Below are 27,301 nucleotides of genomic sequence, written 5' to 3'. Positions count from 1 at the left end.
GGAGACGTATTCTCGAAGCATTCAGCGAATTGAAATGCCCCACTAAAATTAAGCCACCTCTCCGCGGGGGCTGAGCATGCTGGGAGATGTAGTCCCGAAGCATCCCGCGAATTGAAGGGCCTCACTGAGATGAGGCAACGTCTCCTCAGGGCGGTGCATGCCGGGAGACGTATTCTCGAAGCATCCAGCCAATTGAAGCGCCCTACTAAAATTAGGCAACCTCTCAGGGGGCGATGCATGCTGGGAGACGTAGTCCCAAAGTCTCCGACGAATTGAAACGCCCCACTAAGAGGATGAAACCTGTCCGCGGTGCATGCTGGGAGATGTAGTCGCGAAGCCTCCAGCGAATTGAAGCGCCCCACTGAGATAGGCAACCTCGGAGCATGCTGGGAGGTGTAGTTGCGGGAAAGCGCCTCTCCACTGGGTCTGAGCGCCAGGACCTCCTCTCGCCGGCCGCGGGGGCGCTGTGGCGCAGCTGTTTACTATGCTGCTACTGCCGGCGGCGGCGTCCCGCTCTCCCCCTCCCGTTCCTGCGAGAGCAGCGGCGGCCAATGGGCGCGCGGATCTGGCGAGGCGCGGGCGGAGGGAGACATCGGCAGCGCGGGCGGGGGCGTTGGCGGGCGAAGGCCTGATGCGGCTCTCCGCGTTCGCGATGAAGGAAGACAAGGAGAACGCGCGGCCGAAGGAGAAGCGAGGGGTTCCCGTCACCCCGACCGGTGGGGTGGGAGCGGCGGCGGCGGACGCCAAGGCGGGAGGAGAACCGGACAGGCTGGATCGGCCGAAGGACAAGAAAGAGATCCTGAGCAAGGTGCGCAGAGAAGCTCCCCGCTCGGGGCCCGTCGGGGTCGGGGTCCCGCGGCAGGTGGGGCGCATTTCCTTTGCGCTGGGCTGGACTCGGCGGGGCCGAAAGCGCCTTGCTGCGCATCGTCGCCCCGTGGCGTCAGCCTCCCTCTTGCTCGTGGACTTCAAACGCAAAAAATATTCCCGTGCGGTTTCCCCCAGCCGTGCATGGAGAACTAGGCTCTTCGCTTCTCCTGACGCGGTGGCTTTTTTCTCCTTAATCCGCAGGTTGGGGGGGGGGGAGAGAAGGTGCGGGAACACTTTTAAGTCGCAAGGTTTCAAAAAAAAAAAAGGGTGCGCGTGCGTGCGTTATTCCCCTACCATCGCACAAACTTTGCTGACTGCCACCACCATCACCTGCAGCCTGAAATGGCTGTGTGAGTATCTGTCTGTACCCCGAGAGACGATGGAGCGCCTGGGGTGATGTCAAAGTGCTGCATTTAGCAGCACCCAAGTAACCTCCCTGGGTCACAGCAAGCCTGGGCATTGTGCACCTAGGCTTCACCGCTGACTCGCTGGTCCAAAGGAAAGCAGAGCAAGACGTTTGCTACCAGCTTGGCTGCAGAAGTTGTGGGAAGGAGGCATACAACCCCACTCCAGATTTGTGTAGGGCTTTAGCCTTTTCTTCTTCTGAAGTTCTCCCACAAGGCAGAGAGCAGGTTTAGGATCGGAGTTTTTCTGCTCCTATGGTAGATGGGCTCCCTTCCCAGGTTGATGAGCCCCATCTGCCCCTCGCTTCCTTCTACAGCATGTTCAGAAACTGCCTTCTTGAATATTGGATCCACTATTGGTCTCGTCCACCAAATCTGCTGGAGCCTGTCTTCGTCCCAAACTCACCAAGGGTTTGCCCTCACCTGGTTTAGCTGGCCTATACCAGACGTGGTCCAGAACAGGGGTTTTCTTTTCAGTTCTGCTCATTGTATTAACTGGCCTTAAATTGCATCATTTTTTAATCTCTGTTTTGATCAACCTCTCTTATTAGGGAACACTCACATTCTGGTCACCAAAGAGCATTAATACTTGCCATGCATTACTATTCAGTAAATAATTGGTGTGCAAAAATGTTTTTCAGTTGTAATGAACATGATGCAACAGACTGGTTGAAAGATTACGTAGGAAGCTGCCTTGTACTGATTAACGTTATTGGCCTATCGAGTTCAGTCTTCTCTGTGCTGACTGGCAAGTGGCTCCACCAGTATGTCAGATAAGATTATTTTCCATATCTACCTGGGGATGCCAGGGATTAAACATGGAATCTTTTGTGTACAAAGCATGTAGTCTAGTGAATGTGTGTGTGCGCGCGTGTGTTGGTGTATATACGAGTGTGGATCAAAAAAACTATAGCCATGGAAAAACATCAGACTCTTGTAGGACAGTTCAGCATTTTTTCTTTACTTTACTTGAAGGAATTTATTACACAGAGATTTACATGCCAGAAGAGCATGGGCTGCAGAGAAGCTGGTTTATTATGAAATCTCTGGTAGAAATGTGACCATATCTAAGGTGTTTTCCTTTGTTTTGAAATACCTTGGTTGTCAAACTTAATCCGGTCCAGGAATCCGTTCAACTCCTGGAACACTTCGAAAACCAAGGTGTTGCTTCCAATTGGCTGCAGGAACTTCCTGCACTCAATCAGAAGCTGCGCCGGACATTTGGCTTCCAAAGAACATTCGCAAACCGGAACACTCACTTCCAGGTTTGCAGTATTCAAGAGCTGATTTGTTCGACAACTAAGTCGATTGTATAATACACCTAGTTTTTGTAAACAGATGCAAATTTTTCTTTAAGGTAGTGATTCGACGCCTGCCTCCCAGCTTGACCAAGGAACAGCTTGAAGAACATCTCCAACCTTTGCCTGAACATGACTATTTTGAATTCTTTGCTAATGACTCCAGGTAAAAGGAACTATAAGCATTTGGCTGTGCTTCATGTAACAATGTCATGTCATAAATGTCTTTCTGTTTTACACCCGTCTGTGTTGTGTATATTTACAATCATCACTCAGCGACGTTTCCTTATACATTGCCATTTTCTGTCCTTCTGCAGTTTGTACCCTCACATGTTTTCCAGAGCATACATCAACTTTAAAAACCAAGAAGACATTGTTCTGTTCAGGGATCGCTTTGATGGTTATGTTTTTGTTGATCACAAAGGCAAGTAAGCCTAAAACTTGGTTCTGTATATCATATCTGCTTTAAAACATGTTGGCATACATTTATACAGTGATTAAACTGTAATTCTGGTAAACCCATGCATTTATTACTTGACTCAAGATTTCAAAGGACAGCTTATAGACCAATTCAGTGCATTATAATGTGGTAGTGGGTACCTTTGATTTTAGTGCAGTTCATCTCAAAATAAGCTTTCTTGAACAGCCCATTCCTAAGCACACTTTCTTAAAAGTAAATTTCACAAGCAGCAGTTGAACATGCTTCTGAATAAGTACACTTAGGATTGTAGTGTGCATCAATAATAGGGACCCTGTGGTGTTCCAGATGTTGTTAAACAACAACTCCCAGACCCATGATAATTGGCCATCTCTGCTTCAGTTTGTGGGAGTCCAACAACATCTGGGGAGGTTCATAGTACCCTATCCCTTGTCTAAATCCTATCTTCCGCTGTACTGAGGCTCTACCTTAATCTGCTAATTAGGGATAGCTGCTGCTTTGCACTGCATAAGCAGATGGTTTTGGGTGTGGCGAAGAAGCACAGCTAGTGCCACATTTGTGTAGTGGATCTAGAGAGACCCAAATCCTTTTTATGGATTTGTAATGCACACATAATTTCTTGTAATAATAACTTTAATTGTACTGACATGCAAAACAGAGTTCATTAGCTCTGCGTGGTATGGGATGCTGCTTTAGCATTCTCTACTTGAGCAACAGTAGCTGAAATGGCACTCTAGAATAATAGAATTATATTAGTTTGATGGCTTACCCTTCTTCATACTGCCAATTCTTCCCCTCTACTGTTTCTGATAGAATAGTCTCGTGTTTGCTTTTGAATGACCAAACAAGTAGCTTTCATATAATGATTAAAAAAATTTAAAAAATATGATCCAATTTGCCAGTGCGTAAAATGTATCAAAACTATTTTGTAGTTTTAGGGCCAGTTTACTTGTTTTCCCAGGTGAGCAGGATATAAACCATAGTAATGGCTTTGGGTAGCAATGGAGGTATTTTCTCCAATTGGCTGCTGTTGGGCAGCTCATGTCGGGCAAGAAATGAGTTTTGTGACACTGGTGTCTGAAAACATTATCTTGATTGTGGGGTTTCTTGGTTTTGAGGCATAGTTCCCCCCCCAAAAAAATGTTAAATTCTTAACATTTTTGTCATTGTCTTTAATATTTTTACATATGAACAGGTCTGGAATATCCTGCTGTAGTGGAATTTGCACCGTTTCAAAAAGCTGCCAAAAAGAAGAATAAGAAAAAGGATGCCAAAGCTGGGACCATTGAAGATGGTGAGTAGTAGCAGTTGCTGCTGTCATTCGATGAAAATACTTCCAGTGTAGGGTTTCATTCACTTCCATGAGCCATCCCAGAGTGATTTACAATACAATAAAAACATACAAAGAGCAATCAGAGTTTTAAACAACACTACGTACATAAAATCAATTCATAATGTGTTTGAGGCAAAGCTTCTTAGATACAGGCCACCAGCATACCATGGTATTGCTCTGCTTCTCCCCACATGCCCTAATTTTTCTTCTTTCTCATGCCTAGAGCATTTTACTAACCTTGACGGGGGTAATTCTTTTCACTTGCTAGGTTTAATTCCGTACAGTCTACTCTGTTGATGGTCTCATGGCGGAAATTCCTGCAGCAGGATGTCAATGTCTGTATAGGTCCAATGAAGTAGGAAATTGGACTTGATGTATTTTTAGTGCAGTTCTTGCAGCGGCTTGTCCACTTCTTGTACCTTATCTGGGCAGATCTTTGAAAGGTGTGGGCCATTTTTCTATTAGCAGATACTAGGCATTATATTGCCGGGGGGGGGGGCGAGGAGCACAATTTATTGCAGCTGCCGTTAAAACCAATTGAAAATTGACAACAGAATATACAGTCTCCCTGAGACAATAGCAAATTATCTATTTTGAAGTATGCATGCTTTTCTGGTTAACTCTGTAAGCTGTGTGTAGCTGATCATTTACTTACAATGAACTTTGATTTGAAAATGGTTTCAGAATAAGAATTAAGTGACTACGGTTGCCATGCAGTGCATGCTTACCTTGGAGTAAGAACACTGTTGGTCTTACTGTATTGTCAGTTGAACAGGCATAGTAGGATTGGCATGCTAGAATAGGGTTTCAAGCAGTATTGATTGTGCTTATGGCGCAAGCCAAAGTATGTTGCTGTGTTCAGTAGTGTCAATAGCATTACAGCCAAAAGTACTGGCAACTCGTTAAAGAATTGGGAGTTCATTTGAGGACTTTGTATATGGTCATGTCAGTCCAGGATATGCAAGCTGATACAAAAGATATATTCAGCATCTCAACAAAAAAAACCTTAGTTTTAGTGATGTAATAAAAGTGATCTAATAAGTTTGAGAACACTCCTAAGAAGCTGTTGCCTTGATACAGATTTTAAATCTTGTGATCAAAGTGACCTATTGTATGTCAGAAGTTCATATGCTGCAGTTAATGGCAATAAAGGTAAAGGTAAAGGGATCCCTGGCTGTTAGGTCCAGCCGCGGACACCTCTGTGGTTGTGGCGCTCATCTCGCTTTATTGGCCAAGGGAGCCGGCGTACAGCTTCCAGGTCATGTGGCTAGCATGACAAAGCTGCTTCTGGCAAACCAGAGCAGCGCATGGAAACGCCGTTTACCTTCCCGCCGGAGTGGTACCTATTTATCTACTTGCACTTTGACGTGCTTTTGAACTGCTAGGTTGGCAGGAGGAAGGACTGAGCAACGGGAGCTCACCCTGTCACGGAGATTTGAACCACCAACCTTCTGGTCAGCAAGCCCTAGGCTCTGTGGTTTAACCCACAGTGCCACCCGCGTCCCTTGTCATTTATTTATGTGATCTAATAATGTTACACAGTATTGCCGTTAACCATTATTGAGGGTATTACCACACTTTCTATTCACAGTCTGGTTATTCTATTATTCTGTCTGGTTATTAGGGGGAATTTAATGTTTGGTTGGTGCACATTTATTTGCTGATGTGTAAAGAGCCGTTTGACAGCACAAACCTCTGCATGTCTACCTGGAAGTAAAGTCCATTGAATTTAATGGGGTAGGCTCCCAGTTAAGAATGTATAGAAGTGCACCCTAGGTTGCATTTTACGGGTAGATAGAAACAATGGAAACAACCTTAGGGCATATATCTAACATGACAGCTGGAGGTCTTGTTTCTGTTAGCTTTACATGTTATGTACCATTTTTAAGTGCATATATTTATGGTTCTTACTCTTTGGTTCCTCATCAGATCCAGAATATAAGAAGTTTTTGGAAAACTACAGTGCTGATGATGAAAAATTAACATCCACTCCTGAGACATTGCTGGAGGAAATAGAGGCAAGAAACAAAGAATTAATAGGTATAAAAAGTATTGTTACACAGCATATAGTTACAGAGCATAGTGTGGCAGTGCCTAATCTTTGGAACTCCCTGCCTATTGAGACCAAGCAGGCACTTTCACTGCACCCTTTTCAGCACCTGCTAAAAATACTGTTGTTTAGACAAGTCTAGGGCTTGGTGACCAGAAGGTCGGTGGTTCAAATCCCCGCAACGGGGTAAGCTCCCTTTGTTCGGTCCCAGCTCCTGCCAACCTAGCAGTTTGAAAGCACGCCAGTGCAAGTAGGTAAATAGGTGCCGCTCTGGCGGAAAGGTAAACGGCGTTTCCGTGCGCTGCTCTGGTTCGGCAGAAGTGGCTTAGTCATGATGGCCACATGACCCGGAAGCTATACGCCGGCTCCCTCGGCCAGTAAAGCGAGATGAGTGCTGCAACCCCAGAGTTGTCCGCAACTGGACCTAACTGCCAGTGCTACCTTTACCTTTACCTAGAGGATTAGAAAGTTGAAGTAGTTTTAATCTGTTTTAGTATTTTAACTTTTTAATGCTTTAAAGTATGGTTGTGATTTTTTCATTCTTTACTGTTTTACCTTAAAAAAATCAATTACTATTTTTTGGAATAGTAATAAGTAATAATAATATGATCTAATTTATTTGAGGATGTATATGATCCAGCCGGCTCTTTTGAACCATGCTGTTCTTAAGAGCATATGAAGCATGTGTCATACCATTTACCATGCCGTTATGATAAAAAACTTTTTCTGAAAATTATATTTAAAAACTGCAGATTATTATTATTATTTAAATTTATTAGACATATTCTCTTGCTTCAGGCAACTGAAGGTGTCTTTACAATAACAAATACTATTCATTAAAACCAAGGGGGCATTAAACACATACACACACTTCCCACTTTAAAAGCCTTAGATTGTTAACAGCCAGTTGGTTGAAGTTTAATGTTTTGCCTAGCACCTAAAGATACCGTATGTAACGAAGCTGCCAGGCCAGCCTCACTCGGGAGAGTATTCCAAAAAATAGGGAGCCACCACAGAAAAGGCCCACTTTTGTCTTCCCACCTTCCGAATCTCTCATGGAGGGGCACACACAGAAGGGCTTCAGATGACGATTTCTGGGTCCATCTCTGTTCATATTGGGAGAGGGGGTTCTAGAGGTATCGGGGTCCTGAGCTGCATAAGACTTTATATGTGAAAACCAGCTCTCTATTTTTTTTAAAAAAAAATATTTTAACAGCATGTTCCTTTGCTGTTATAGGTGTTTGTAAAAGGTTTGATGATGAGAAAACCAGCTCTTTGAACTGGGCCTGGAAGCTAAGTGGTAGCCAGTACAATCAGGCCAGAATTGGTGCTGACAGGGTAGACATGGCGAGGAACCTTGCCGCCAGATTCTGCACCAGCTGAAGTTTCTGAATCATTTTCAAAGGCATCCCCACATATAATGCATTGCAGTAATCTAAGCTAGAAACCAGTTACCAGAATGCAGACAACAGGCTATCCATGTCCAGATAGGCTCCACCAGCTGGAGCTGATGAAAGGCACTCAGTATCACTGAGGTCACCTGAGCCTGAAGCAACAGCACTGAATCCAGAAGTATCCCTAAGCTACATACCTGCTCTTTCAGAGGGGGTGTAACCCCATCAAAAGCAAGCCACCCCTCATCCACCCAGTCTAGTCAGCTGCCCACTACCAGTGTCTCAGACGTATCTGGAACGAGCTTCAGTTTATTGGTTTTCATTTATTCCACTACTGAGGCAAGACATGAATCCAGCCTATTCACTGCCACACCTGCAGATGTAAAGGAGAAAAAGAACTGAGGGTATTTAGCACTAGCAGTTTAGCAGTTTAGCATTACGCCAAAACCCTGAACTCTGGTTAATTTTAACTGTGATTGTTAAATCACAGGCCAGCCTCATGAACAAGAGTTTGAAGTTTGCTTGTTTCAATTAATCTTGGTTGAGGCTAATCACTTGATGAATTGCAACTTGTCACCATATTCAACACGTAAGCGAAAGCTTCCAAACTCCTCTTCTGTGAAGGTTGAGAAAGGAAGGCTGAGACATGCTACAGCTCACCCTCATAAATTGCCATTATCTGAAAACTGATACAATAAAAAGCTGGAATAGCCTGTAACAAGATATCATAATGGGGTGCAACTGAACAAAGTTCAACATATTAATAGTAAGGTTTATTCAATTAAGGAATGCAGGTTTTTAGAGCACAAAAATTGACTCCCTGGCAGAGGAGCCTTTTCAAACCCATATCAAATTCTTGTGCATGTTTTACTTGGATTATATGGATTTACTACCTAAGCAATTGCATCAAATTGCAGTTGGACAGAGCTATGCCTTTGACAGTAGTGAGGGAAGATCTTAATTTAGTTAGATACATGAAGATAGGCAGCATTTTTATTTCCCCATACGGAAACACCAGAAAAGAATTGTTGTCTCAGCATAACTATATGTATTTGTACTACATTTTGATGAGTTTTGGTTATACATAATTTCAGTTTTGTTTTATAACTTACAATTTTCATATGAATATTCTTCTTGCATTATTTCCACAAATAAAGTGTTAAAATAAATACAAAAGCATTTTCTTTTACATTCTTTAGCAAAAAAAACAACTCCTCTGTTGAACTTCTTGAAGAATAAACAGGTAACAATTATTTCAGAGCAGCCTGCTTAATTATGTTGGCATTTTTGAATATGTGAATGCTGTCCAATAATCTCATGGCAGTAATGAGTGAGATTGAAAGGTCTGTTATTGGATCGTGTTATGTGTACATTGGCATTTCCAGCTTTCTTTGGAAGAGGCTACCAGGGTGAAATGAATGTTTTAAAAATCATTATTCCCACAGGTGTCCTAATGCAGCAGCTCTGAATTTTGCATAATTTCAGAATATATGTTTTGGGGTAAAGGTGTCATAAGGCGTCTAATAAAAATATTCAGATATTGAATATTCAAATATTCAAAAACTTTACCAATTGTTATTTAACAATTGGTTACTCTGGAACAATTGTAACTGTGAAGCAAAGTCATCTTTAGAGACACAGGGGGGCAAGTGGGGTGGGGGGTGGGGCGACCGTGTAATAGGATATACTCGGTGTTTCCTAGCCCCTTGATAAAAACTGCAATAGGAAAAGATATGCAAGAGAGACTCCACCTCAGCATTGTTACAGGGGCAGCATTTTTTGTTCTTCAGCATTTTACTATAGAATTGTAGAGTTGGAAGGGACACCAAGGGTTAACTAGGCCAACCCGTTGCAATGCAAGAATCTCAACACATGGTTCCCCATTTAATTTGAAACCATACTAGACCCTGCTTAGCTTTGCAAATGTGCTAGCAGTTTTATTGCCATCTAATAAATTCGAGGGAAGAACATTAAACCTTGCCAGAGAGAATACTTCCTAGGTTTAAGGATTGTTTACCAACCCAAGTATGGCATTCCATCTTTATAAAGGTTCATGGGGAACAGAGTACCTTTGCAGCTCCTTGAAGTTCTTGGAGATTTATATCTGAAATCGTCTGTTAAAATTTTTATTTGACATCCTTAGATCCATGGTTAATAGGTTGGAGAGTGATAGGTTATGTTGTCGGGTAAAGGTAATGATTGTTATTACAGTGCTCAAATAAAATCTTAATTATATTTGTGATCTTATAACTTCTTAATCCATATGCAGAAATGTTCCTAGTGCTATATGCCAGTAGCCAATTGGATAGCTCAGTTGGTTAGAGCATGGTGGTGATAATGCCAAGGTTGCAGGTTCAATCCTTGTACGGGACAGCTGCATTTCCCTGCATTGCAGGGGGTTGGACTAGATGATCCTCAGGGTATCTTCCAGCTCGATGATTCTATGATTTACCACCCATTCACTCAGTTTGGAGCTTTTGGAGCAGTTTATGATGCAACAGCTCTCCTGTCCCAACATAAAGACTTGGCTTTGGTCTCACTACATCTTTCCCCCCCTCTTACAGCGGCTTAGAGAAGAAAAACGAGAGGAGAGGAGGCGGAGAGAACTAGAGAGGAAAAGACAACGAGAAGAAGAAAGAAGAAAATGGAAAGAGGAAGAAAGAAGGAAAAGGAAAGAAGCCGAAAAAACAAAGAAAGTGGAGCGATGCCCAGAAAAAGAAAGGGACAAATTAAAGGATGAACCAAAGATTAAGGTATCCCTTCATTCCTGTAGGATGCATTGGCCCTATGGTGTTTTTGTATGCACACTCGTGAAATACAAGAGCAATTTTGCATTTGGCTTTGTATAAAGTGTGCTCTCTTTTTGCATGCACACAGTTATTTGAGGTTGCAATCCTATGCATGCTTGGGACTAAGTTATACTGACTTAAAGTATTATAGAATAGTACTCAGTTCTGCACAGCATGTGTTTTGAAGGCACTGTATAAACAAACAGTGGTGACAAGTTCTTATTTATTGCACTAGAAGCTAGCCGTAGCAATCTCTTGAGAATAAAAAGCAGAACGTAGAATAAGGCCTTTATCCTATACTATTAAGCCTGAGAGTAAACACCACTGGACTCAGTGGGATGTGTGCTCAGAAGTATTGGATTGCATTGGGGGGGGGGTGGAATTAAAAAGCAAAGTTCTGGTAAGTGATAAGAAACAGTGAATCACGGAAATAGCTAGTTACATAATGCTAATATATTTACTCTTGTATTATGCACCAGGCAGCCCCCTTGCCTTTCAGTGCAGACTAGCATCCTAGCACAGTTAGCGGCAGAATTAACTTAGTAAGGAAAACTAAATTTGTTCTCTTCCTAGCTACTTAAGAAGCCAGAAAAAGATGAAAGAGAGTTTGAAAAAAAAGAAAAGGCCAAGAAACCGGAGAAAGAGAGTCTGAGGGAGGAAAAGGCAGCAAGTGCGACCAGCAGTATGCCAGCCAGGCGCTCCGATGGGGAGGCTAAGGAGGAGAAGTACAAAAAGTTAGTGCTTTCATTTCAGTACATATCCTTATTTCTCAGAATATGATTATTAATTAGGCTGCCTCGTACCAGATCTGCTTTTAAATTATATTGTTTACTAGTGTTCCAGATTAGAACTGTGGCGGGACCACTTTTTGGTCTTTCCAGTCTTTCTCGCAGTTCCAAATGGCTGAAGAGCAGATGGTCAGTTATGCAGCTCAGTTAGGGGCCCTTCACATATTAGAATTTAATTATTTTTAAGTATGCTTCTCAAAGTGTAAACTGTGAAAGGCGAAGTGTTACAAATGCCAGAGAACTAGGATTGACTGCTGTTGAATTTAAGTTCAGCTGCAAAGCTGGGTTTGTTGCCGCATGAAGCGTGAGAAACAGCCTTGAGAATTCCTGGTTTCTGAGACCTTTTAGTAAATAGCCTTGTGTTGCCTTTGGCTGTGGCTTTCAATAAATGTACATTAGTTGATACTTGGTTAGAACACTTTCTAAATCTTGTAGAAAGTTGCATGGCAGTATAGTGGTGATAGGCCTTCATTTTACTGTGTTCTCGCTGGATTGAATCTCCCAAGTCCCTTTTCATGCAGATTGGAAGATGACTGTGGAAAAGACTATAGAGAAAGAGAGAGAGAATATGACCGAGACAGAGAATATGAGAGAATGCAAAGAGAAAGAGACAAACTCCGACGTCAAGAAGAAGAGAGAAGGAGGCAGAAAGAGCGCTTTGAGAAAGAGAAGGTTTTTAGAAGAAAGGAGGAAGATGTGAAAAGGGAAAGAGACTCATTGCGAGAGAAAGGGAAGAGAGCTGAATTGGCAGAGTACGTGGGCAATGCGGAGAAATCCGAGAAAGTAACCAAAGAGGACAAAAAAGAAGATATGGCTAAGAGGGATCGCATTAGAAATAAGGTACTGATTGATTCTGTAATGAAATCATTGTTCCTTGTTAGGCTGTGGGTGTATGAAGCTTTTTATTATAGACACAGAATGTTTAAAAAATATGACTCCATCTAAGGACATTACAAAATAAAGTTTATTTGTAGTACAACTTATTTCCAACTGGGAATTGCATAGGATTGCAATTACAGGCTTGTAGGAATGATTGACTTGCTTATCTAGTAAGTGACATTTATCTTCTGCTCTTTTTTTTTTTGCAAGATGTTCAGGAGTAGCACTTGTGGAGCAATCCCATATATTGCCCTTAACCAAAAGCCCTGGTCACCTGGTGAACTTCAAGGCGGGGGGTGGGTGGGTGGTGGGGTTGGACCTATATCTCTGTTCTGGGTCTGGTACTCTTTCACTATTATGCATCACAGCTTTATGTATTCTTAATTTTAAGGATCGCCCGGCCATGCAGCTCTACCAACCAGGAGCTCGGAATCGAAGTCGTTTGTCAGGCTATGACGAAAGCTCTGCAAAGTCGCCCGATCAAGGAGTGGATAAGAAGCAGGAGTGCGAGACCAGTAACACAAAAGAAGAGTGACAAGTGTTGTGCTTCCTCACTGACCTAGCAGCCAAAGAGCTTTAACTGTGTAGTCCAAAAGTGCCTTGTAGAAAAGAGGAGGAAATAAAAGGGGGAACAGTACTTTTGGATGTATCTGGTTTCAGGTCCTCGTTGCAGATTTGGGGACTCGGGCTTGGGCATTCTCAGTACATTTTCAGTTGTGGGAGGTGGTGGCAGCAAGACCACAAGGGGGATAAAACTTCCATCTCTGAGGAGCAGAAAGGCCTTGTCACCCTAAAATAGGCCAAGTGGCTGCCCAGAATGAGTACTGTCTTTCAGATAAAAGCCACAAACCAGTATTTGCACTTAACATACAGCCATGTTGGAGCCTCATGTTTGTTCAAGTGTTAAATGTCTTTTATCACTGTGCTGTGTGGAGTGTGGTCTTCTGACCTGTTCCATTCACTGGAGGTAGGGTGGGAAAGTCCAACATAATCTTGGTACTGAAAACATCTTTTTGTCTGGTGTGCTGCTTGTAGCCGACTGCAAAATGAATTTTCAGAAGAAGGCGTGAATGCTAATATTTTTCTTTGTTCTTTCACTTAAAATTTGTATTGCTTGAAGGGAAATTAACTTCGACATAGGAAATGTGTTTTTTTTTTACACATGTCTTTAAAGTCCAGATATAGATGTACTGTATATTGAAGGTAGCTGCATAGTCCTCAACAGTCCCTGCATTCAACCTTCCCTTGTTTCCTGGTATCTCATAGGAAAAATGACCCATCTTAATTGTGTATTGTTTTTGCCGAAGCTGTAGAGCATCTGGCAACCCAGGAAAGTTTTGCTAAGAGTTTTACCTCCTCTTTGTGGCAGTACTCTATTTGATACTTAATAAAACTCTATGAAGTAGCATTTAAAATCGCTTGTTACGTTTTTTTATGGAGGGCACAAGGAGAAGGGGACAACAGAGGACAAGATAGTTGGACAGTGTTATCGAAGCCACCAACATGAGTCTGACTATACTGCGGGAGGCAGTGGAAGACAGGAGTGCCTGGCGTGCTCTGGTCCATGGGGTCACGAAGAGTCGGACATGACTAAACGACTAAACAACAAGAAGAATTTTTTTATGTAATTATTTGGCATCTTTGTGTCCTTGAGGTTTATCACGTCCAAGATCATATGAGGGTGGACTTCAATAATCTTTCAATAGAAAATATCAAAAATATAAAAATGAAAAGAGATCTTCCACCTGGCTGCTGCAGCCGGGTATAGAGGGCTATATTCCCCCTTGATCCTACCATTTATGATCCTATTAATCATCTGCCTATCCATCCATCCAGCTGATAGCAACTTTAATTTTTAAAAGGCTGCATGTCAGTTGTTTTTCATTTATGAAGAATGGCTTCCTATGAGGCATCTCAAAGTGGTTTACAATACATAGGAAGATACTATCTGCAACTTGGACTTGATTGCTTACTTGCCAATTTTAATTCAATCTCGAACCTTTATTGGCATATAGACGAAATTCTGAAAGGTTCAGTACAATCATATCACTCAGTAAAATCTGCACCTAACAATAAAAATACTGTTGTATAACATTCATGAATCCTCATTGCATGTTGCAGGAACCTGCCTATCTCCATCTTAGCCCCACCCTGAGTAAACATTAGGAAGGCTACCTTACACTCATCTGACTGCCACTCCCTGCTAACAGCCAACTTGATTAATGAACTTGGATCGAATTGTCTAAACACAAGGGGCAATGCAAAAGAACATGCCCGACTGATTCGGGCACAGTGTTTCTGTGAGTGGTATTTGTTGATTCAGGTTGGTTGGGTGGTGGAGATAAGTTGCCATTGGCTGTTCACATTGCACACCTCCAGACTTGCACAGATGCTATTCCTGATTTGTCTACCAAATTCTTGAAATTCCTTGTCTTAACAATCTGCATTTAATTATCTCAAATGCAAGATTTTCCGATAAGCAGTACATTAGGAGTCTAATGGGATTCCTATCTGTTTAATTTTGTTCTCAATTCTCCTTAACCGTCCTGATGATTGTTATTCAGCTAACATGGCCACAAGAAGACTATTAGGTTCAGATCTGTAATGCAGCTACAAACAAAACTTAAATGCTAGCAGCCATGCTTTAATTTCTAAAAGTCTTTGGTTTATTTCTGCTGGAACATACTGGTTCCCTTTGGAATAATGGAAATGAGTGATCACTGACACACTACTTTTTGCAGCATTAATAGCAAATTCTCTGCAGGTTACCTATCCAGCCTTATACAGTAATTGATATAAATGCCCAGGTATTTAAACCACTTAACTTGCTCAATTGTATTTCCTCTGATCAGCTGCTTATACGCTTCCCATGACTTTGTGAAGACCCATGATTTTTTACTTCTCGAAAGTTAGTGTGAGTTTATTACACTTGCAATACTGCAAAAAAATAGAGCAATTAGCCTTTTAGACATATTTGTAAGTGTAAAAGTACCAATGCATCAAATATGGACCACCCTGTTAGAGGCAGCTCCACAGTCTATCGTGGTTTTTGTTAGTATTTTAGCATTTTAAAAGCTTTGTTTTCAAATGTTTGAGTTTGCTGGGCTGCAGTAAGCAGCAGCTGTATTTTATCCAGTGGCTCCCCAACTCTCCTTTTGAGGATTCAGTTAACAGGCTGGCTTTTATCTGCTTTAGCTGCTGCAAGCCCAAATCTATAGTAGGAGCCATCCTCTGCTTTTGAACAATTATATATTTCAGCTGCCTGTGCCTTGTGAGAGGTGCCTCTTCACACTGTCCCACAGGGGGCTAGGAAGAAAATGCCCCCAGCATTAGTAGCCCAATGGAGACTGGCCAAAGATAAGCTTGAGGTCAGCACCTTATATTGGGTGGCAGCAGCAGGTCCTAAAGTAATAAACAAAATCTGCCCTTACTCCCTTATGGGGTACACAAGAGTCCTTGTAGAGTCTTTTGTAGGTTCTCCATCGGTAGGAGAAAACAACAAGGGCAAACCAGAGAATATTGAGAAGCAAAGCAGCTAATAAGACTGATCTTTATTGAACTGTTGCAACAGGGTGCTCCCTCTCACACAGGAGAAAATAGGAGGACCTAGAACAAAGGCATGCCTTATATAGACATTTAAAATTGCCCACCCTGGAGTCCAAGACCAACCCCAGAAGCATCATACATACATCACAGAAATCTGAGTACTGTACATTGTTTATCTCCTGTCTGGCAGTTTACCTGTTAATGTTCACTTGATTGGATTACCTGGGGAGCCTGGCCAGTCTTTTTGTAATGATAAATACTTAGTTCCTGAGCCAGGTCACAAGCTCACCCTATTCATACACAGACATACCCTTAAGACAGGATTTATTATATATCTAGGACCTTAAAATTATTATAACACTGCCAGGCCCGCATAGCGGAAAGGCTCCCCCCTTCAGCACCAGGCACTCAGCTCCCAGGCAGGCCTTGCACACAGCAAGCACAAGAAAGGCCAGTGCAGTGCCTGCCTGCCTGGCCTCCCACTTGTCTGTCCATTCCTAACAGCAAGGGCTGGAGGACTAGCTGGCTGGGCTCTCTTACCCACTTCCTTGCTTACCCTGAGGCTGCCTCAGCTCATGGCAACCAGCACCCCCTGGCCAGCCCCAGAGGCATCATTCGCCTGGGGAGCTTGTAGCCAGGGCTGCTGCAACAAACAGCTGTGCAAGCCTTGGTGAGGCAGAGATGCAAGAGGGCATCAGAGGAGGGAGGGAAGGAAGGAAAGAGGGACAGAGGCCAGGGTTGCTTGCGTCACCCATGACCATCCTTCAAAGCACTCCACCCAGGGTGCCACGGCACACTGGATGAAAACTACTGCTTTAAGGGTTGCAAAGCTCAAAACCACTTTTTAAAACTCAAAAATAATTTTTAATTAACAACTGACTGGTTCAAAATTGGGAAAGGAGTACGACAAGGTTGTATATTGTCTCCCTGCTTATTTAACTTATATGCAGAATTCATCATGCGAAAGGCTGGACTGGATGACTCCCAAGCCGGAACTAAGATTGCCGGAAGAAATATCAACAACCTCAGATATGCAGATGACACAACCTTGATGGCAGAAAGTGAGGAGGAATTAAAGAAACTTTTAATGAGGGTGGAAGAGGAGAGCGCAAAATATGGTCTGAAGCTCAACATCAAAAAACTAAGATCATGGCCACTGGTCCCATCACCTCCTAACAAATACCGGTAGAAGGGGAAGAAATGGAGGCAGTGAGAGATTTTACTTTCTTGGGTTCCATGATCACTGCAGATGGTGACAGCAGTCCCGAAATTAAAAGACGCCTGCTTCTTGGGAGAAAAGCAATGACAAACCTAGACAACATCTTAAAAAGCAGAGACATCACCTTGCCAACAAAGGTCCGTAATAGTTAAAGCTATGGTTTTCCCAGTAGTGATGTATGGAAGTGAGAGCTGGACTATAAAGAAGGTTGATTGCCGAAGAATTGATGCTTTTGAATTTTGGTGCTGGAGGAGACTCTTGAGAGTCCTATGGACCGCAAGAAGATCAAACCTATCCATTCTTAAGGAAATCAGCCCCGAGTGCTCACTGGAAGGACAGATCGTGAAGCTGAGGCTACAATACTTTGGCCACCTCATGAGAAGAGAAGACTCCAGGGAAAAGACCCTGATGTTGGGAAAGATGGAGGGCACAAGGAGAAGGGGACGACAGAGGACGAGATGGCTGGACAGTGTTCTTGAAACTACAAACATGAGTTTGACCAAACTGCGGGAGGCAGTGGAAGACAGGAGTGCCTGGCGTGCTATGAAGCCTGCAACGGCCTCCTGGAGCCGCCAGAGGGCGCTGCCCTCTTTTCAGGGCACTTCCGGGTATGTACCCGGGAGGCATCTAGCAGTTTCCTGACGCCGCCTCTTTCCCCCATCAGCCTCTGCGCCGCTTCCTCTTCCTCTTTTCGTTTGTTGCCATTGTGGTGAGCGGTTGGTGGAGCTCGAGCATGGTAAGTTAATCCGTTGCCATCCTCCGCTGGGGCTGCTTTGCTAGCCATCCCCATGGCACCCCGCGTAGAATTAGTGTTTGATGCCCATCCTCGTCTAAACCCCGGACGTCTAGTAGCTATTTTGGGGTGGTGGTGGGGAGAGAGTTCCCTGATTCCCTGGTTCGTTCATTGCAAGGAGGTGGGGGGAGCTCAGTACAAAATAGGTGGGAGGGAAAGGACGTCAAGCCCAATATCCCATAATATTTTTTTCTTCACAACAACCCTGAACGGTAGGTTGCACTCCGAGAGATTGAAGGATATATTAATAATAATAATAATAATATATTCGTTATTTATACCCCGCCCATCTGGCTGGGTTTCCCCAGCTTCTCTGGGCGGCTTACAACAGAATATTAAAATACAATCCTTGGGGCTGTAGTTGCCTGAGCCTTGCTTGAGACCTGTGTCCCCCCCCTCCCGGAGAGCTTTAATTCTCAATGTGGTTTAAACAACTCTCAGCAGCCTTAACAAACACCAGCTCCTGGGATTCTTTTCTGGGACCCCTTCATTCGGCATAGCAGAGCTGTAAATATGTACTGCAGAAAGGGAGTACCTCCCTGGTCCAACAGTGGAGCCTAATAGGGAACCTATGACCCTTCAGATGTTGATGATCGGCATCTTCTACCACCTCTGAGCATTGCCGTTGAGCCCCCAATAGCAAAAGGTGAGATATAATAATTGAAACTCCTTATCTTTTCTTTCCAACCTGCCAGTCTTCCCACAAGACGTTCAAGATCAAGCGGTTTCTTGCTAAGAAGCAGAAGCAGAACCGGCCCATCCCGCAATGGATCCGCATGAAAACTGGCAATAAAATCAGGTATGGGGATTGCCTTCTAGAGTACAGCAGAACCTCTGCTTATGTTACCCTCAGTTAATGTAAACTTCAGGTTGCGAAAGCGGCAAACTTTCACCGCATGCACAGAAGCGCTCTACGCGCCATGCACATGCACAAAAGCACTTTTGTGCACAGTGTTTTGTTCAAATAGCTGTGGTTTTTGTTGGTGCTGTGTGGCAAACATACTTCAGAGGTGGCCAGACCTCTGGAATAGCATGCTGTAGTTTCAAATACTCTCCCCAGTTTCAGCCCCCTTTGCCCGTGATAGCTCCAGTGGCATGGAAATGGGTCCTCTGCTGGAGTATTTAGCTCCCTTGGACGACTAGTGGATGGGAAATACTCCTGGTGGTTTATCATTAATCTGCTTGGGAATACTGCATCATGCTTGCACTTGCTGATGTAAGTGTACTCAATGTGAATCCTGTCCCCTACAAACTTATGCTAACTGATTCTTTGCCATGGGCATGATCTTTCTGAAGGTGCTGAGCCATAAGTTTCTTTCTTTACTGATTGAACAGTAAATGCCACAGTGAACTCTCTTTAGTGCTTTCCTGTAACTGGCGACAGGACTTTCTGTTGGTTGGTTGAACTTCCAGCTTATGTCTGTTGTTCATTTTCTAACCTTCACATGAACCTTTTACTGCAGTGGTCCTGCCACAAATACATGGAGAACCTGACGTCCCGGGGGGGGGGGCAGAAGGGGCCATCCAAGATATTGTGCAACCTTCCCAGAGCCTGGTAAGCAAGGCAGAGGGAAAGGCCTGCTGCAGACAGACGTGGGGGTTGGGGTTCTGGGGGTTTCCTGACTGCATGATTTTGCCTTTGTACATGGACTCCCAGAACCAACCCCTTGTGTAACTTGCAGGCCTGCTATATTGAAGGTCTCTACTGACATACCCTAGAACAGGCATCCCCAAACTGCGGCCCTCCAGATGTTTTGGCCTACAACTCCCATGATCCCTAGCTAACAGGACCAGTGGTCAGGGATGATGGGAATTGTAGTCCAAAACATCTGGAGGGCCGAAGTTTGGGGATGCCTGCCCTAGAACCTCAGCGTTAAAGGGTCCATTCTTACTCAGTTTTTCCCAGATCTTGTATGTGTGTTTTCCTGCTACAACACTTTCTCTTCCTACTGTTTCTTTTTACACCTCCTTTGAGCATGATGGGTTTTCCATACCTACCTACTAGTTATAATTTGGATGTGGTGTTGGAATCATTGAGCTTTGTCTCCAATATCAGCTGTTCAGAGGTGAGTTTTCCAGATAAAGTGTGTTCCCAAAGCAGGCTGCAATTACAGTGCTTCATTCTGTGGGAGCACTGCCATGTCCCTGCTGAGAGCAATTCTGTTACTTAGGAATCGATCTCACCTGTTCTGGTGAAATCAGACTCCCTTTTTAGCAGTGACAGGTGTGCAAGGAAACCTCCAGACACTTCCAGTGAAAATGACCGATGGGAGCTTTTCTAGGGGAAATGCCTCTATAGTTGTGAATAAAGGGCTGTGTTTTTATTAGGCCAGATTCTGTAAGTGAAAGATAATCCAGAGGTCCCATCTTTCCAGCCCTCTCAGAAGGAATGAAAATCAGAATTTATGTTGTGCAATGATAAGGAATGCTTTCCCCACAAAAACAAGCCATGAAGACTTTCAGTGGCTAGAACTACTGATTGATAACTCCATCAGTACCACTCTGTCCACCGTGCACAGGTTGGTGCCACTGCTGCATGGACAAATGGAGTCAGTGATGCATAATGTGTGCATATTTTTTGCCATACCTTTTCCCAAAGCCTGCTACACTTGTGTGTGTCATCCTCCAAACACACCCATAGTTTCTTTGTGGTCTGCCAGACCCCAAAATCTGATGTTTTAGACTCATTTTTATTTATTGCTGGGGGGAAAGAGCTGCCCCCACAATGTATCCCAAGATTAAGTTTGTTGTTGTTTAGTCGTTTAGTCGTGTCCGACTCTTCGTGACCCCATGGACCAGAGCACGCCAGGCACTCCTGTCTTGCACTGCCTCCCGCAGTTTGGTCAAACTCATGTTCGTAGCTTCGAGAACACTGTCCAATCATCTTGTCCTCTGACGTCCCCTTCTCCTAGTGCCCTCAATCTTTCCCAACATCAGGGTCTTTTCCAAGGATTCTTCTCTTCTCATGAGGTGGCCAAAGTATTGGAGCCTCAGCTTCACGATCTGTCCTTCCAGGGAGCACTCGGGGCTGATTTCCTTAAGAATGGATAGGTTTGATCTTCTTGCAGTCCATGGGACTCTCAAGAGTCTCCTCCAGCACCATAATTCAAAAGCATCAATTCTTCGGCGATCAGCCTTCTTTATGGTCCAACTCTCACTTCCATACATCACTACTGGGAAAACCATAGCTTTAACTATACGGACCTTTGTCGGCAAGGTGATGTCTCTGCTTTTTAAGATGCTGTCTAGGTTTGTCATTGCTTTTCTCCCAAGAAGCAGGCGTCTTTTAATTTCGTGACTGCTGTCACCATCTGCAGTGATCAAGGAGCCCAAGAAAGTAAAATCTCTCACTGCCTCCATTTCTTCCCCTTCTATTTGCCAGGAGGTGATGGGGCCAGTGGCCATGATCTTGGTTTTTTTGATGTTGAGCTTCAGACCATATTTTGCGCTCTCCTCTTTCACCCTCATTAAAAGGTTCTTTAATTCCTCCTCGCTTTCTGCCATCAAGGTTGTGTCATCTGCATATCTGAGGTTGTTGAAATTTCTTCCAGCAATCTTAATTCCGGCTTGGGATTCATCTAGTCCAGCCTTTCGCATGATGAATTCTGCATATAAGTTAAATAAGCAGGGAGACAATATACAACCTTGTCGTACTCCTTTCCCAATTTTGAACCAATCAGTTGTTCCATATCCAGTTCTAACTGTAGCTTCTTGTCCCACATAGAGATTTCTCAGGAGACAGATGAGGTGATCAGGCACTCCCATTTCTTTAAGAACTTGCCATAGTTTGCTGTGGTCGACACAGTCAAAGGCTTTTGCATAGTCAATGAAGCAGAAGTAGACGTTTTTCTGGAACTCTCTAGCTTTCTCCATAATCCAGCGCATGTTTGCTATTTGGTCTCTGGTTCCTCTGCCCTTTCGAAATCCAGCTTGCACTTCTGGGAGTTCTCGGTCCACATACTGCCTAAGCCTGCCTTGTAGAATTTTAAGCATAACCTTGCTAGCGTGTGAAATGAGCGCAATTGTGCGGTAGTTGCAGCATTCTTTGGCACTGCCCTTCTTTGGAATTGGGATGTAGACTGATCTTCTCCAATCCTCTGGCCATTGCTGAGTTTTCCAAACTTGCTGGCATATTGGGTGTAGCACCTTAACAGCATCATCTTTTAAAATTTTAAACAGTTCAGCTGGAATATCATCACTTCCACTGGCCTTGTTATTAGCAATGCTTTCTAAGGCCCATTTGACTTCACTCTCCAAGATGTCTGGCTCAAGGTCAGCAACCACACTACCTGAGGTGTACGAGACCTCCATATCTTTCTGGTATAATTCCTCTGTGTATTCTTGCCACCTCTTCTTGATGTCTTCTGCTTCTGTTAGGTCCTTACCACTTTTGTCCTTGATTATGGTAATCTTTGTACGAGATTAAGTTTACACCAGTTCAGATTTCTAATAGATATGTAAAAAGCTTTAGTTAAAATTCACCCACACTTATTCAGTTAAGTAGACTGGTACTTAAGAGCCTCTTCTACAGGAAGGGGAATTGTTGGCTTAATTAGGATAAAAAATACACACAAGTAGTATTTTTAACATATTTAAATTCTAAGTTTAGAATTTAAACATTTTTCCCCAGAATGTAAAACTATTTTGGTTAAAAATTATAATTTTGTTAGAATAGCAAATGCAGCAATACTTAGTGCTTAGGGTTTGGGTATGTGCATGTGTGTTTAAATACCTTCTGAATTCTTGAAATTATCTCACATATATAGTACAATATTAATATGTGCTCATGTGAGAGGGAGCAGGGGAGCAAAAATGGCTCTGAGAAAGTCACACTTTCATCTGCTAACAGCTGTAGGTCCCTTTGAAATGTGCCATATGCAAATTGTAAGAGGGTGGCCAGTTCACTTGCTTACTATTTGCTTAACACAGCCTGGGATTTTGGTCTGCTGGAGAGACAGAGATGTGCCTTGCTTACTAATCATGTCCCTTTTGTTCTAGGTACAACTCCAAAAGGAGACACTGGAGGAGGACCAAGCTCGGCCTGTAAAGAGAAGCAGCTCCAATCTTACCGGCACAACCCTGTATCTTGCATCTCTTGAGTGCCAGAATGGTCTCTTCCAATCAACTTTCCACATTATCAGGGCTGGAATTTCATCTTGTGCTGTGCAGTCTCCCCCCTTTGTAGAAATATTTGTTATTACAAATTTTAATGAGAAAAAAACCTGAATGATGTCTTTTGGTTCTCAGTGTCATGCGTACTGGCTGAATTCTTGTTGCCGGTGGAGAGAAGCTCATTAATAAATATGAGATTCCACATATTTTAACAAATTAGCGACTTCTGGTTGGATTTACTGTTTATACTTGCTACACACAAGGGGACCTGGCAGCAGTACAAAAGGCTAATAGCTGTGAAATTTGCATGTATTGCATTGAAGGCTGAGAATTTCCAACTGTGTCTTAGTGGGTGAATAGTTTGAAACAAGCAGGCAAAAAAAAAAAAAACCCACAGTGACAATCTCCGTCCTCCACGGCTGGAAGTCTGATTGGGATGCCATTGGCTTTGGCTAAGGAAGTACCAAGCAAAAGCTAGAAATGGGGGCAGAAATGTGGAGAGGTGGGGTAGAGCACCTCAGATGTAACCTATGAAGGGCCCCCAAAAGGACGAGTTAGAGTTTTGAGAAGCCATGGAGTAGATGTGAGCTTGAACCAGATAACTTTTAGCATGCAACTCCTGTGCTCTACCAATGAATTTCAAACCCTCGCCAAAAACTCTTGGGAGAATCTGAGAAGAATGCTGCAAGGACAAGCTGAGGGAGGGGATTATGTGCAATGATATAAAATACTTTGATATAGAAGAAAGTACTCTCAAAATTCTGGTGGTCTAATTCAGGCATGGGAAACAGCTTTCTGGGTGCTGCTGAACTACAATTCACATCAGCCCTGTGGCCAATGGTCACAGATGATTGGAGTTGTCATTCAGCAAGATCTGGAGAGTCAAAATTTCTCAACTTATGCTCTGATGAGGGCCTTTTTTAAGGCTTCCAATTCACTTGGTGGCGAACACATGCATACACACAATATAATGCATTCACAGGCATGCACTTAGAAATTTAATATGGGGCCACAGAGATGACATTTCTTAATCTTCATGGTTGTTCCACTTGGATTCTTGGTGTTTAGGTAATTTACAAATCCAAACTCTTTAAATCCTCCAGTGGGACTTCACAGTATTGCCTATGGGGTTATTCAGGGGTCCGCAAACTTTTTAAACTGGGCCGGTTCACTGTCCCTCAAACACTGTCAGGGGCCAGACTATAGGTTTTTTAAAAATATATATATGCATATTTATGTGGAAGTCCCCCCTATTTTTTACTTGAGTAAACCCGTTGACATCAGTGGCTATGCACCTGGGTCCATTCATTTCAGCAGGCCTGCCCTCTGCATAAAAGACAACGAAGCAACAAAACACAAGGTCTTTGAGATACAGCATGGAACACCACCTGCCAAACGTGATGGACCTAAATAAATCACATATGCCATATTGTGGGTGGAAATGTATAAATTAAATTCTGACAGAATGAAATAGGTAGTGAAAGAAAGAACGTGCTCCCTCTTCAGCCTACATCTCCTAACCCACTTTGGAGTAAAGTCTGATGTTAACCAGTTCCAGTTTGTAAAGATGTGTGCTGGCTTATCGGATCAGAAGAACAAGAAAAAGGGCAAATTTAAGAGTGCATTAATGTATGACCCAAAGAATCTTCCAGATGAAGTGTGCTTACATTGAAAATAAGTACTGGAGGCAAGTCTCTTGTCTCCCTCTGCCCCTCAAAGGTTTGTTTGGCACATCCTTTTGGGAAGAATGCAGCTCCCAAAACAACTAAACCACACATACAAGCTGGTGTGTACACTGCTATTAGTTCATTTGGATAAGTACATAAGAGTCATGTTAGATCATCTAGTCCAATGTTCCCCAAACTTAGGTTTCCAGCAGTTTTTGGACTGCAACTCCTATCATCCCTAGCTAGCAGGGGTGATGGGGATTGTAGTCCAAAAACAGCTGGGGACCCAAGTTATGGAAAAACTGACCTACCTAGTTCACCTAGGTCCAGCATCGTGTTCTCACAGTGGTCAACCACCCAAGTTGGTGGTCACCACTGCCTCCTGCAGATGGTGCTGTGGTCTAAACTGAGCCTCTTGGGCTTGCCAATCAGAAGGTTGGTTGGTTGAATCCCTGGTGATGGGGTGAGCTCCCATTGCTCTGCCCCAGCTCCTGCCAACCTAGCAGTTCAAAATCACACCAGTGCAAGTAGATAAATAGGTGGGAAGCTAAACGGCGTTTCTGTGCGCTCTGGCATTTGTCACGGTGTTCTGTTGCACCAGAAGCGATTTAGTCATGCTGGCCACATGACCCAGAAAGCTGTCTGTGGACAAACACAGTCTCCCTCAGCCTGAATGAGCGCCGTAACCCCATAGTTGCCTTTGACTGGACTTAACCATCCTTGGATCCTTTTCCTTTGCCTTACTGCCTCCTGGGGAGCGAATTCCCATAACTGAGCTATATGCTGTGTGAAGGACTATTTCCTTTTAAAGTGAGTGGGTGTGCCAGCAGCAGCAGTCTAGTGCCCTTGCCATTACTTTTCTTGATTCTGTTACATTTGCGTGAGGTGAGGTGTTAAGTTCCTTTCATTGTTAAATTGGTTTTTTTTTCCTTTCTTGTTGAGCTGCCTGGATGTGCCCAGCTCCAGAGTGGGTGCATTCTGCCAGGATTTAAGGTAAGGAGGGGTTGATGTTGCTAGACTCCCTTCAGCTCCAGCTATCGTGACCACAGCAAATTGTAATTTCCTGGGTACTAGCAAACTCATCTATGAATTCATATCCTTATTTAGCCAAAATGGCACTCAAAGAGGAGATATCCACTCAACTGAAGTTGCTTATAGAATCAGAGAGTTGGAAGGGACCGCTCGAACTCACAACCCTGAGATTAAGAGTCTCATGCTCTTAATAATGAAGATTATTAAGGAAGACTCCCAAACAATTTTCAAGTGGTCCATGCTGGGGAGGGAAGGAGTTTTGAGAATTGTTGCTACAGACAATTGTGCTTCACCTTGTGAGGAATACTCACCTGGAACAAAGTGAAGACCATGTACCGGTAGTACTTGAAGATGATGCAGACGATGTTCCAGACATCACAGGGCTGGGTCCAACTGAGCTCCAGAATGAAGCCCAGTTTCCTAATGGTGACAGAGCTCTGTGGCCACAATGTAGAGAAAGTGTTGGGAAGTGGGGACTGTAAGGGAGTATACTGAAAGTGGGTGTGACTGGCTGCAGATGCACATAGGAGCACACAGGAGCGGTGCTAGGGCTTTTTGCACCCTAGACAAAAACACCTGGCGCCCCCCCGGACGCATGCGTCATGATGCACGCACGCACACCGCTGATGCCCCTGCGTCCCCTCCATTGGCGGGAGGAGCGCGGGCCAAGGTTGGAGCTCGGCACCCTCCCGCCTGTGGAGGGGACTGAGTTCCTCAGTGACGGCAGCTGCAGCGAGCGGCAGCGGCAGCGCCCATAGCTGAAGGCTTCAGCTGCGGGCGCTGTCGCCGCTTGCTCACTGCAGCCGCTGGGGAGCTCACAGCGTCCCCTCCGTGGGCGGGAGGGCGCTGAGCTCTCCTTTTGGCTTGCGCTCCTCCTGCCTGTGGAGGGGACGCTGTGAGCTCCTCGGGGAGTGAGCGAGCGGGCGGGCGGCGGCAGCGCCCCCTCAATTTTCGCACCCTAGGCAATGGCCTAGTCTGCCTAAATGGACGCACCGGCCCTGGGAGCACACCACATTGGATTTTGTTGCAGGTCTCCCTGGTTGGGTTCTCTCTCCATCACCCCCTTCATAAGCTGTGTAGTGCTAGAAGTCTGAATGCTCCCTTTCTTTTACATACACATTAAAACATCTCAAAGTTGGTTCTTGTCAAGTTCTGAGAGGAAGTCTATGTGCCCCCTTGTATCTGATGGAGACAAACAGCCTTCCCTGACTCCAACACCCCAGTCCCTTATTTGAAACAGAAAATCATTCTCTGGAGTCACACTGAAAGTTATTCCCACTTACTGTTGGTTAAGCTAGAACTACATCAGAGGTGGGGAATCAGAACTGTAGAGCTCCAGGGATCCTCTAGTCCAGGGGTGGCCAACTCCCAAGAGACTGCGATCTACTCGCAGAGTTAAAAACTAGCAGTGATCTACCCCCTTTTGGGGGGTTCAGGTCAAAGTTGTTGAGCTTTTTCTAGGAAGGAAAGCCCTGATTTTAGGGGTTCAGGTCAATATTGTTGAGCTTTTTTTTAGGAACGAGTAAAGCCCATTTTTAGGGGAGCCAAAGTTGTTGGGCAATCTACCTGTTGAACATGCCTAGTCCATCGGTAGGCAAACCCGGGGGGCCGAATCCAGCCCAATCGCCTTCTAAATCCAGCCCACAGACATGTTTTTACATGAGTAGAATGTGTCCTTTTATTCAAAATGC

At 44.0% G+C, this 27,301-nt stretch overlaps 2 protein-coding genes and 1 non-coding gene across 4 annotated transcripts; all 3 read left to right on the top strand.

The window, feature by feature from the left end:
* The first annotated feature begins 155 nt into the window (after positions 1-155).
* UPF3B (UPF3B regulator of nonsense mediated mRNA decay) lies at positions 156-13,656 on the top strand. Of its 2 annotated transcripts, none has more exons than XM_035113793.3 (10): positions 156-808; positions 2,629-2,735; positions 2,887-2,993; positions 4,204-4,302; positions 6,271-6,381; positions 8,985-9,028; positions 10,350-10,538; positions 11,157-11,308; positions 11,884-12,202; positions 12,633-13,656. In XM_035113793.3, exons 1-10 carry the CDS (start codon positions 485-487, stop codon positions 12,774-12,776), a joined length of 1,596 nt encoding a protein of 531 aa, XP_034969684.2. In that variant the 5' UTR covers positions 156-484; the 3' UTR covers positions 12,777-13,656. The 2 variants fall into 2 exon arrangements, with proteins under 2 accessions (XP_034969684.2, XP_034969683.2); XM_035113792.3 differs by having other exon boundaries at positions 11,148-11,308.
* A 4,050-nt stretch (positions 13,657-17,706) lies between these two features.
* On the top strand, positions 17,707-23,127 carry RPL39 (ribosomal protein L39). The gene is made up of 3 exons (XM_035113983.2): positions 17,707-17,742; positions 18,495-18,598; positions 22,798-23,127. Exons 1-3 carry the CDS (start codon positions 17,740-17,742, stop codon positions 22,844-22,846), a joined length of 156 nt encoding a protein of 51 aa, XP_034969874.1. The 5' UTR covers positions 17,707-17,739; the 3' UTR covers positions 22,847-23,127.
* LOC118084596 (small nucleolar RNA SNORA69) lies at positions 19,894-20,025 on the top strand. The gene has a single exon (XR_004692518.1). It is a non-coding gene; the product is annotated as a small nucleolar RNA SNORA69 (small nucleolar RNA).
* Positions 23,128-27,301: the final 4,174 nt, after the last annotated feature.

This window comes from Zootoca vivipara, chromosome Z2 (genome assembly GCF_965207765.1).
Source record: "Zootoca vivipara chromosome Z2, rZooViv2.hap1.1, whole genome shotgun sequence".
Lineage (NCBI taxonomy): Eukaryota > Metazoa > Chordata > Lepidosauria > Squamata > Lacertidae > Zootoca > Zootoca vivipara.
Note: the sequence above shows the minus strand (reverse complement) of the source record. Positions and strands in the feature narration are given on the sequence as shown.

What these genes read in the sequence shown, in the direction of transcription:
- UPF3B (XM_035113792.3), top strand. Translation starts at nt 485, where the DNA reads ATGCTGCTACTGCCGGCGGCGGCGTCCCGCTCTCCCCCTCCCGTTCCT. An exon ending in AGCTGGGACCATTGAAGATG is followed by an intron (nt 4,303 to 6,270) that starts GTGAGTAGTAGC and finishes GTTCCTCATCAG; the next exon opens with ATCCAGAATATAAGAAGTTT. An exon ending in GGGATCGCATTAGAAATAAG is followed by an intron (nt 12,203 to 12,632) that starts GTACTGATTGAT and finishes CTTAATTTTAAG; the next exon opens with GATCGCCCGGCCATGCAGCT.
- RPL39 (XM_035113983.2), top strand. An exon ending in AAAACTGGCAATAAAATCAG is followed by an intron (nt 18,599 to 22,797) that starts GTATGGGGATTG and finishes CTTTTGTTCTAG; the next exon opens with GTACAACTCCAAAAGGAGAC.